This window comes from Parambassis ranga, chromosome 22 (genome assembly GCF_900634625.1).
Source record: "Parambassis ranga chromosome 22, fParRan2.1, whole genome shotgun sequence".
Taxonomy (NCBI): Eukaryota; Metazoa; Chordata; class Actinopteri; family Ambassidae; genus Parambassis; species Parambassis ranga.
The window spans coordinates 14154789-14166525 of record NC_041042.1 but is presented as its reverse complement, the minus strand read 5'-3'; the positions used below and the strand labels follow the sequence as shown (position 1 = coordinate 14166525).

Below are 11737 nucleotides of genomic sequence, written 5' to 3'. Positions count from 1 at the left end.
TACATTTAATTTAATACTATCAGAAGCACCTAAACACCTTAGTCAAGCTAACCCTTGGTAATACACCAGAAATAAATTATCAGGGAGATAGGACAGTGATGCTTGTAACACTGCAGGTGTGTTTGGCATGTTAACACTTATAAACTATAAAGAGGAAGATTTCCTCTGTTTCATTACAGCAGGTGTGTGTTTGCCTCTTTAAATGTGTTTTGCATGATGTTTCTGCATCACTGCTCCTCAGAGTTTAAGTTCTTCTGTCACAGAGACTCTGAACTGTTTTCATGCCCTCACACTGAAAACTGCATCAGCACCATGTTTCCAATAGCTCTGATTGTCATGTTGGCTTTTCTGAGTCAGGGTGAGAGATTTTGAACTTTTCTCTAACATTGTTAAATCATCACTTCTTCATGTTTGCTGTCATCTCTCTCATTTATGATCATCTAAACTGCTGATTCTCAAAGTTTATGTTACATTTCTGATTTCAGAGTCGTTTGCCAACAATTTTCTGACTCAGACTGATAAATCCAAGTCTGTCAGTGTTGGAGGGACTGTGACCATCAGCGCCACAGGGAGTTCAAATATTGGTGCTGATCTCAGTTGGTACCTTCAGAAACCTGGACAGCCTCCTAAACTTCTTATATATTATGCATCAACTCTCTTCACTGGAATTCCACCTCGGTTCAGAGGCAGTAGATCTGGTTCTTCATACACTTTAACCATCAGTGGAGTTCAGGCTGAAGATGCTGGAGATTATTACTGTCTGGGCTATCATTACGATGGAACGTTCACACAGTGATTTAGAGCTGTACAAAAACTTCCCTCAGTGTGACTGAAGGCTGCAGGTGCAGAGTGTTGGTGGCGAGACTGTGATGAGGAAAACTGGTCCAGTGAACACAACACCAGAGTCACCAAGCAGAAACACAAGGAACATAAATAAAACTGAAATTAATCACTTTGTTATGTGGCTGTTTTTGTGCCACAATTTCTTAATTATTTTCAATGAAAAGTAAAAGAAATCTTTACTATACCTTTGTTTATTATTATTATTCATGCCATTGAATATTGTTTAATATCCCATAAGCAATTTTCTAGACTTTTTCTGATTCACACTGTGTTCAGTGTGCTGAGAGAAAAAATAATGTGTAAATGCTCCTTTATATTTCTAAAATGTTTTCTTCTGTTCCATTAAAATCATAAATAGATGAAATCCAAACAGTGTTCCTCCTGATGTTGTGTCCCTCACTGTGTTCAGTGTGCTGAGAGCAGAGACATCATTTCCATAGAGAGGAGGCTTTGCATGGTCAGCTGATCCTCCAGTGAACTGAGAAGGTTTATAGTCCTGTCAGTTCAACACTGCAGGACTCAGATCTGTCAGTCAACACAGCAGGAAGCACAACCAGCATGACTCTCATCAGCATCCTCATCTGGACTCTGACCTGCTGCTGCTTCACAGGTTCATTCACTCAGAGACATTTTCAAACATGATGTGCTGCCTTTTCTCTCCTTTATTTCTGCTGATAAATGAATGATTTGTTTTTGTCTGCAGGATGCAGCAGTCAGGTGACTGTGAATCAGCCTCAATACAAGACAACTACTCCAGGATCCACTGTCACTATCAGCTGCACAACCAGCCCCGCTGTTTACGTTGATAGTAATGGTCACTACATGTCCTGGTATCAACAGAAATCTGGACAGCCTCCAAAACTCCTGATAAAACTTGCAAGCACACGTGTATCAGGAACACCAGCTCGGTTTAGTGGCAGTGGAAGCAGCTCTGACTTCACTTTGACCATCAGTGGAGTCGAGGCTGGAGATGCTGCAGTTTACTACTGTAAGAGTTTCCATTACATAAACAGTGTTCACATGTTCACACAGTGATTTACAGTCGTACAAAAACCTCCCTCAGTCAGAGACACAGAGCTGTTACAGCAGGAACCGACTGCACCTGCTGAAGAGGAAGAGACTCTGACACAGACCACTGAACACAGAGCTGACACTAAGCTCACCAAGCACTACACACACATTAACTGATAAAGTTTTAATTTTCAAATAAAATCAGTTACATTTCATGAGAAGGGATGTCACCAAAACAAAATGTCAACACTGTGAACCATCATGTTGTGTATCTCTACTATCCAACTATATGTAAAGCTGCAGTCAGTAGCTGGAAATCTTAAGATAATTGTCAAGAATGTCTCAGGAAAGAGGACCCAAATGCAGGATCAGGATTCAGTGATTCACAATAATCCAAAGTTTAATTCAAAAAAGAGGTTTGGTACACAGAAGACAGTCTAACAGGGTGACAATACAAAAAGGGTTAGGCTAGATCAGAATTAGAGTGTAAGCAGTATCCAAAAACTACTTAAAACTATTTTATCTGTGTAGTTATCTGTGTAGTGCAGGATCCTCCTGAGGATCCTCCGGAGGATCCTCAACCTTTGGTAAATGGGACGGTCTAGCCTTCAAAGCACTTCCTGATTGTGGCGTGACGTCATAAATTTTGTCCCCCAAGCCCGGGAAAAACAAATGCGGACAGACGACAGCAGACAGACACAGAGTAAAAAGAGAAAAGTAAGAGAGGAAAGACACGAAAAGGCAGAAAAACGAAAGATGGAAATGGAGATCGAGATTTGGATTTAGTTTTGTGAAATATTTATGTTGTTGGCTGAAGAGGAGAGGCGGCTCCAGCGGCAACTCGTTTATTTCAGGCTGGGAGAGCGCAGTGGGGAGGTAACGTTAACCCGCTGCTGTTATAACCCATACTATTGATAATAATTAATATACCAGTTACTGAACAAACGCCTGCCATATAAACAGTAGCTTGACAAATAGGATTAAATGTAATATGTATTTTATTCATTTGTAAGACTTGAATACTTGAAACTAGTTAAATGTGTAAGAACCGTTAACATTCACTAGAATTGTATCAGCTGTAAATCAGTTGCTGTAGTTTAATCCTCTTGTTCTTACCCTCATGTCTCCATCCAGACAAGACCGATGTACTGGCGCATAAATGTACAGGTCCCTGTTCTACAAACCTTTTTTAACAACCATGACACCACCCAAGACTTCCGGCTGAGAAGGAAGCGTCCCTGGTGGTGCTGCTGGAGCTTCTACACCAGACACGGATGGGTTGCCACAATAGAGACCTTGGTTTTCCTCTTCTGGCTGGCGAGTGGGACATCCTACAGAGTGGTGGCAAGGGTGTTCGGGTTACTGGGGAGGTGGTGGCTGTCCTCCACAAGGTCATCTACCTCCCCAATACCTCAGAAGACCTGGCGGCAGTAACCCAGGAGTTTGCAGGGCTGGCGAGACACAGAGCTTTCCGCAAAGCTGCTGGAGCAATTGATGGCTGCCATGTGAGGATCAAGCCTCCAAGCAGCCCTGATGGTCACTGCTACCGCAATAGGAAACTTTTTCCTCCATTATATTGCAGGCAGTGTGTGACCATCAGGGCCGCTTCATTGACACGTACGTGGGCTGGCCGGGGTCGTGCACGACCCCAGGGTACTCCGGCACAGCCCACTGTAGAGGCGTGGCATCTACCCTCCTCCAGGGCACTTCATCTTGGCAGATGGTGGGTACCCATGTCTCCAGCATCCACTCCCCCTCATCTCTCCTTACAAGCAGCCGGTACAAGGTGTGGCAGCCCAGCGCTTCAACAGCCATCATTCCAGGGCACGCTCCATCATAGAGCGTGCCCTGGAATGATGAAGACGAGGTGGCGAGCCATCTTCCTTCCAAGCGCTGGAGGTGCACCACACCTTTGTGCCTCAGGTATGTCACTACACGAGAGAAATATTGCTTATTGGTGGAATACCATGTAAGTAATTATTCTTTTCTACAGGTCATAACAGCATGTGCCTGCCTGCACAACATCTGCCTGGGTGCTGGTGACATCATGGCCCCAGAGGATGGAGTGCAGGAGGACATGCCGGAGGATGAGGGGGAGAATGGGCTGGAGGCAGCCAGTGGGGCTCCCTGGCGGGATCAGCTGTCTGCTGAGGTGTCTGCCCTGGAGGATGGTATACTTGATGATTACTTTCAGAGGGTAAGTATAGTAATTTTATAGCTATTTCAATTTCAAGCTGTTGTGGAAATAGCTCTGTTACAGTAATTATTACTTGGGTCTTTTTAAACATTTTCAGTAACATGGCAGCCGTCAATTGTGTCAGCCCTGCAAACCCTGATGGACGATGCGGTGGACGGTGGAGACAGCCATCCCCCTCCCCCGAAATGATGTCCCACTCGCAGCCAGAGGACTCCAAGGTCTTATATGTGGCATCCCATCCAGTCCAGCAGCACCACCAGGGACTCCTGCTCAGCCGAAAATGTATATATGTTCCTTGTATATAGTCATGTCTGCTGAGCTTTTGTAAATACTTGTATAGAAGAAATAAATCACTGTTGTCACTGAGAAGTTCTAACGTTTATTTAAATTATAAATAGGTCATCAAACAGATCCAGATCATGTAACATTAGAACATTTTATAAACACAATGGAAATAAATATTTATCAAGTAACAATGTAAATAACAACTTAAACAACATAGAAATTTGACTGTACAACACAAAAACAAATTACCTCCTGTCCACCATCCTCTCCAATAAACTAAAAAGTCTGTCCATCCTCTCTTTGCTCTCTCTTTCTTTCTTTCCTCAGCCTCCCTCCGCAGCCTCATGTCCTGCCTTATTAGATCCAACAACTCATCGTTTTCTCTCCTCCTCTTCCTCCTTGCTCTCCTTTGCACTCCTGGCTGCCTCTCCTCATTATCGTCATCATCATCATCCTCTTCCTCTTCTTGCTGGTCACCCTCTGCAGCACCTGGCCCTGGTGTGTCCTCAGGGATGGAGGCAATTAGGACAGGTGGGAAAATAGAGGGCCTCTGTCCTAATACCTCATCCATGAGGACAAACCAGGGCCAGGTGGCAGCAGTTGGCGTTCCAGCCACTCCGAGCCCTGTCCCTGAATCTTTGCATTCCTAAAGCATAAGAAATCAATCATGTCAGCAGATGCAATTTTCTGCAGTGTTTATTTAAAGTCTAAAGGAGTGCTTGATGGTCTCAAATATAAATATGTTTAAGGTGCTGTTTGGAATGGGATTCAGGTAGTCCTGCAGAAACAATCAATCTGTGTGATTTCCTGATAAAGGCTTGATGCCAAAAGGCATTTGAACTACTTGGGAACAGTTACTCGAAGATTCTTCTAGGTTACATAATAAAGTGTTCATTAATCTGGGTACAATAGTTACCCTATCATTATCCAAACCTGCACATACTTTATATTTCTTTTTCAAGTTGTCCCATTTTTTTTGGCCTGTTGGGGATCCACTGTGCCCTCCAGGCCCATTCTGTGCAGGATTGTTCTATACACAAGAAAAGCATGACAACAGGTAAACACACAAGATCACACTATCACAGATATGTGAAGAGTGGCATCAGGTTTATCACTCAACAGTTACCTCCAGCCGAGGATGGCTGTGTTTTTCGCTCCTGTGAACAGGTGGTCATTTTGACCTCGGAGTTTTATGAACTCCTCCGTCTGCTCATTCATTCATTGTACTTCAATAAATACTTTCTCATTTAAACATCTAGTCTCTCCTGATTGAACTATACTTTATACTATAATACAGTAAACAGTCAAGAAACAACATTCAATCAAAACGTTTAGCTTACAGCGCCTCGTATCAACAGGACGTCATGTTTTTAAATATAAAACTATCATTTTTTTAATGCCGCTATCACTAGCATTTTAAAACTCTCGAACTACTGCTCTTTACTTACATTTAAATGTGAATTCGGCACGCTTGCCGGTGCCGCTCGCTTGGTTCGTCATTGTACTATTGAAAAAAAGTAGGGTCGCATTAGTGGCCTGCTGGAGGTCATGTTACAGGGCTCTGGCAGTGCTCCTCTTGTTCCTCCTTGCACAAAGCAGGAGGTAGAGGTCCTGCTGCTGGGTTGTTGCCCTCCTACGGCCCCTCCACATCTCCTGGTGTACTGACCTGTCTCCTGGTATCTCCTCCATGCTCTGGACGCTGTGCTGACAGACACAGCAAACCTTCTTGCCACAGCTCGCAATGATGTGCCATCCTGGATGAGCTGCACTACCTGAGCAACTTGTGTGGGTTGTAGACAACACCTCATGCTACTTCTAGGGGTGAGAGCACTGACAAATTGCAAAAGTGAGCAAAACATTCAATTCAATTCAATTCAATTCAGTTTTGGTTATATAGCGCATTTTACAATCAGAAGTTGTCTCAAAGCGCTTCACAGGAACCCAGAGCGTGAGACCCAGCGTCTGAACCCCCTTAAGAGCACTGAGGCAAGGAAAACTCCCTTTAAGAGGAAGAAACCTTGAGCAGGTCTGTCATCTCTTAAGGAAGAACCTTCCTGCTGCCAGTCAGCTGGGTAGAGGAGGAGCAGAAGAGGGAGACAGGACAGAGAGGATGAAGGAGAGAGAGAGAGAGAGAGAGGAGCAAACAAGCAGCAAACATGATACAGTACGGAGCAAACATGACAAGCAAGATGAAACAGTGATTATATTATAATGGATATCTATATATATTGTCAGTCCATAAGTAGTAATAGTAATTTAAACAAAGATGTGTAGCAGGGGCTAGTGAAGTCAGTGAGCACAAGAGAGTTCATGGGTTGGACTGCAGGTCAGCATGCAGGTCTTGAGACCTGCAAAGAGAAAGAGAGGCACAAAACTATGGGAAAGACAGCAAACAGTTTATGAGATGATATTACCAGGATGAGCCAGACTAATGAGAGCAGAGGAGAGGTCAGAGGGTGAGAGAGAAACTGCTCAGTGGGTCATGTTTGTGCCCCCCGACAGCGTAGGCCTAGAGCAGCATAGCTGTGCTAAAAGTTGAGATTTTATGAGCCCTATGACACCTGTTATACCTGTGGCTGAGGCGACTGTAACTATACCTACCAGCCTTACACACTATGTTTAAGGCTAACTATATGAAACATCACACAGAAAGGATGAGAACAGAGAAATGGTCTGTGGTCAGCACCTGCAGAACCTCTGCTTTATAGGGCTTGTCTTGATTGCCTCATTTCCACCTGTTGTCTGTTCCATTTGCACAACAGCAGCTGAAACTGATTCACAATCAGTGTTTCCTAACTGGACAGGCTGATTTCAGTGTGACTGACTTGGAGTGACATTGTGTTGTTTTAGTGTTCCCTTTACTTTTTTTGAGCAGTGTACAATCACACTAACATAACCAAGGAACTAAAGATTAAATCATAAAACTAGAACAGAACACTGGATCATGAGGACTGAAAGTATATTCTTAAACAAAAAGGAGAGAACTTGTAGTAATGTTTTCTTCATGTAGTCAGTGCAGTTAATCAGTGGATACTAGAGCAGCTGTCCTGGATGTAGATTCATTACCAGTTTAATCATGATGATGATGAAGTTTAAAGAAACTTTAACGGCCAAATGAGCCTGAATACATGAAGTCTCCTCTCAGATCACCTTTGGTTTCTCTGTTTCATTACAGCAGGTGTGTGTTTGCCTCTTTAAATGTGTTTTGCATGATGTTTCTGCATCACTGCTCCTCAGAGTTTAAGTTCTTCTGTCACAGAGACTCTGAACTGTTTTCATGCCCTCACACTGAGAACTGCATCAGCACCATGTTTCCAATAGCTCTGATTGTCATGTTGGCTTTTCTGAGTCAGGGTGAGAGATTTTGAACTTTTCTATAACATTGTTAAATCATCACTTCTTCATGTTTGCTGTCATCTCTCTCATTTATGATCATCTCAACTGCTCATTCTCAATGTTTATGTTACATTTCTGATTTCAGAGTCGTTTGCCAACAATTTTCTGACTCAGACTGATAAATCCAAGTCTGTCAGTGATGGAGGGACTGTGACCATCAGCGCCACAGGGAGTTCAAATATTGATGCTGCTCTCAGTTGGTACCTTCAGAAACCTGGACAGCCTCCTAAACTTCTTATATATGGTGCATCAACTCTGTTCACTGGAACTCCGTCTCGGTTCAGAGGCAGTAGATCTGGTTCTTCATACACTTTAACCATCAGTGGAGTTCAGGCTGAAGATGCTGGAGATTATTACTGTCTGGGCTATCATTACGATGGAACGTTCACACAGTGATTTAGAGCTGTACAAAAACCTCCCTCAGTGTGACTGAAGGCTGCAGGTGCAGAGTGTTGGTGGAGAGACTGTGATGAGGAAAACTGGTCCAGTGAACACAACACCAGAGTCACCAAGCAGAAACACAATGAACATGAATAAAACTGAAGTGAAACACTTTCTAACTTTTGTTTTAGAAGAAAAGTAAGATTTTTAAAGAAAGGCTGTTGTTGTGCCACAATTTCTTCATTATTCTCCATAAAAATGATTCAACTCAAGTGAAAGAAATCTTTGCTATAACTTTGTGTATCATTATTCACATCATTGAATATTGTTTAATTTCCCATTAGCAATTTTCTAGACTTTTTCTGATCCACGCTGCCTTCAGTGTGCTGAGAGCAGAGAAATCATTTCCATAGAGAGGAGGCTTTGCATGGTCAGCTGATCCTCCAGTGAACTGAGAAGGTTTATAGTCCTGTCAGTTCAACACTGCAGGACTCAGATCTGTCAGTCAACACAGCAGGAAGCACAACCAGCATGACTCTCATCAGCATCCTCATCTGGACTCTGACCTGCTGCTGCTTCGCAGGTTCATTCACTCAGAGACATTTTCAAACATGATGTGCTGCCTTTTCTCTCCTTTATTTCTGCTGATGAATGAATGATTTGTTTTTGTCTGCAGGATGCAGCGGTCAGGTGACTGTGACTCAGCCTCAATACAAGACAACTACTCCAGGATCCACTGTCACTATCAGCTGCACGACCAACCCAGCTGTTCATGTTTACAGTGATGGAGATCACGCTATGTTCTGGTATCAACAGAAATCTGGACAGCCTCCAAAGCTCCTGATAAAATATGCAAGCACACGTGAATCAGGAACACCAGCTCGGTTTAGTGGCAGTGGAAGCAGCTCTGACTTCACTTTGACCATCAGTGGAGTCGAGGCTGGAGATGCTGCAGTTTACTACTGTAAGAGTTACCACAGCGGTCCAGTGTTCACACAGTGATTTACAGTCGTACAAAAACCTCCCTCAGTCAGAGACACTGAGCTGTTACAGCAGGAACCGACTGCAGCTGCTGAAGAGGAAGAGACTCTGACACAGACCACTGAAGACAGAGCTGACACTAACCTCACCAAGCACTACACACACACTGACAAATTCAATATAAGGAAGTCTAACACTATATTAGAACTAGCTCACAATTATTTTCAGAAATAAAAACAAATCTTCATTTTGCTGTTTTAATTTTGATGAAAATTCACATTCAGATCTGGAGGAGTTTCAGTTGTCGTAGAAACCATCATATTTGTGACTGATCTAAATCAGACAAAAAGGACAAAACTCTTCATCATGTTATTTATCTTTGCAAGCTTTATTAAGCATAAACATCATCATGACAGTTATTAAACACACAGACACCCAGCTGCTGAGCTACACATGTTGCTCTCTAAGTTGTTGCTGTCCAACACTTCAGCAGTGCTGTTCTCTGTCACACAAAGCTTCAGTCTCCTCTGCAAACACTCATATTGATCAGAGCAGCAGGTGTGTTCCTCCTGCTCCACCCACACAGACCTCCTGTCCTGGGCTTCGCTCAGCCCCTCTAGCCCTTACACTGGCTCATCTGGATGGTCTTGGTCTGGGTGTTGTCATGATGGAGCACCTTGCAGGAGAACTGGTCTCCATTCAACCAGCGGTCCTTGCTCAGGGTCAGGGTGCTGCTGCTGCTGTAGCGTCCGCTCTTCTCCACCTCTGAGCTGCTCAGGACCCCCTCTTTCTGCTCTGTGCCGCCCACCTCCCAGGTCACCACGGCTCCCTGAGGAGAGTAGTCGGTCAGCATGCAGGCCAGCGTGGCCGACTCCCCAGAGAGCTGCTGAGAGGAGGGAGGAAGCAGAGAGACTGTGGGCCTGACCATGGAACCAGCTGGAGGAGAGAGCAGAGACACACAAGGAGCAGATTAACTTCCACTGTGGGACAGACAGCTGGACATGAGACAGACACACAACAGAGGGTAACAGCACTGTGGACTAGCTGTGTGCATGACACTGTGATCAGACAGAGGAGGAGAGGAATGAGAGGGAATGATGCAGATTAAACAACATGTGAACATTTGTGTGATTTAACCATTTAAAGTCTGAATCTTCCACTGTGTTCTTCATCATGAAATAATAAGACTGACACACAAATATGAAACAAAACTTCAACAACACTAAAGTGACAGGTTTTGATCATTAACAGTAATAAAAACTGGTACAGCAACAACTTCCTTTATGAAGAAAATAACTGTTTTTACAGAGTTAAGGACTTTGTCATCTGTGTGTTTCACTTCCTTTTCACCACATCAAGCTAACGAACTGTGAACACAAACTACTGATGCAGTGGATCTACATTTAACTCACTTATTTCTTATAAACATGAACATCAGATTTAATGAATTATACAAATTCATATTTAACATTAAAAACTATCAATTATATTATTTTACATCATTACATTTATCTACTCTGCTCAAAATAATCAGTCCTATGGACCCACAAATGACATAAATTTGTGCAAATTATAAAATGCTTACATAAAAACATGTTTTATTTCCTCCATAATCAGTATTTTTAACAATATTTCATTATGCAGAAAATAAAAGATTTTTCATACTTACAGTGAATGATGAGTTTGGTTCCTCCACCGAAAGTGTACCACAGTGATACAAACTCATTAAGAGGCTGTACAAAAACCTCCTGCACTGTGAACAAGCTGCTAAATGCTGAAAAGTCACTTTTTTCTCAGTGAAACTTTACAGTCCACACTTTTATTCATAAACAAAACGATTTCAGTGAAGCCAATTTAAATACTATCATAATTTAAGACAATTTTAAAGATTTCACTGTGACTGTTTAGAACTGAGACACAATAATAAGATTCCTTTGAAACAGATTACATTAAATCCACAGTAGGTGTAAAAAATAATGTGTAAATGCTCCTTTATATTTCTAAAATGTTTTCTTCTGTTCCATTAAAATCATAAATAGATGAAATCCAAACAGTGTTCCTCCTGGTGTTGTGTCCCTCACTGTGTTCAGTGTGCTGAGAGCAGAGACATCATTTCCATAGAGAGGAGGCTTTGCATGGTCAGCTGATCCTCCAGTGAACTCAGAAGGTTTATAGTCCTGTCAGTTCAACACTGCAGGACTCAGATCTGTCAGTCAACACAGCAGGAAGCACAACCAGCATGACTCTCATCAGCATCCTCATCTGGACTCTTACCTGCTGCTGCTTCACAGGTTCATTCACTCAGAGACATTTTCAAACATGATGTGCTGCCTTTTCTCTCCTTTATTTCTGCTGATAAATGAATGATTTGTTTTTGTCTGCAGGATGCAGCGGTCAGGTGACTGTGACTCAGCCTCAATACAAGACAACTACTCCAGGATCCACTGTCACTATCAGCTGTAGGACCAGCCAAGCAGTAGCTGGTTGCACTCATGGTCAGTGTATGTTCTGGTATCAACAGAAATCTGAACAGCCTCCAAAGCTCCTGATAAGACATGTGAGCATAAGACACACAGGAACACCAGCTCGGTTTAGTGGCAGTGGAAGCAGCTCTGACTTCACTTTGACCATCAGTGGAGTCGA

The 11737-nt window shown here is 43.0% G+C and overlaps 1 long non-coding RNA gene and 2 gene segments (V, D, J or C); 2 read left to right on the top strand and 1 right to left on the bottom strand.

Moving 5' to 3' along the window:
- Positions 1 to 3521: 3521 nt before the first annotated feature.
- Positions 3522 to 4399, top strand: LOC114428112 (uncharacterized). The gene is made up of 3 exons (XR_003669519.1): positions 3522 to 3577; positions 3848 to 4051; positions 4149 to 4399. It is a non-coding gene; the product is annotated as an uncharacterized LOC114428112 (long non-coding RNA).
- Positions 4400 to 8538: 4139 nt separating this feature from the next.
- LOC114427814 (immunoglobulin kappa variable 4-1-like) lies at positions 8539 to 9115 on the top strand. The segment is given in 2 exon segments: positions 8539 to 8696; positions 8790 to 9115. Coding segments are annotated over 2 exon segments (378 nt in total).
- A 343-nt stretch (positions 9116 to 9458) lies between these two features.
- Positions 9459 to 10921, bottom strand: LOC114427811 (Ig lambda-2 chain C region-like). The segment is given in 3 exon segments: positions 9459 to 10030; positions 10764 to 10868; positions 10912 to 10921. Coding segments are annotated over 3 exon segments (435 nt in total).
- Between the last annotated feature and the right edge of the window lie 816 nt (positions 10922 to 11737).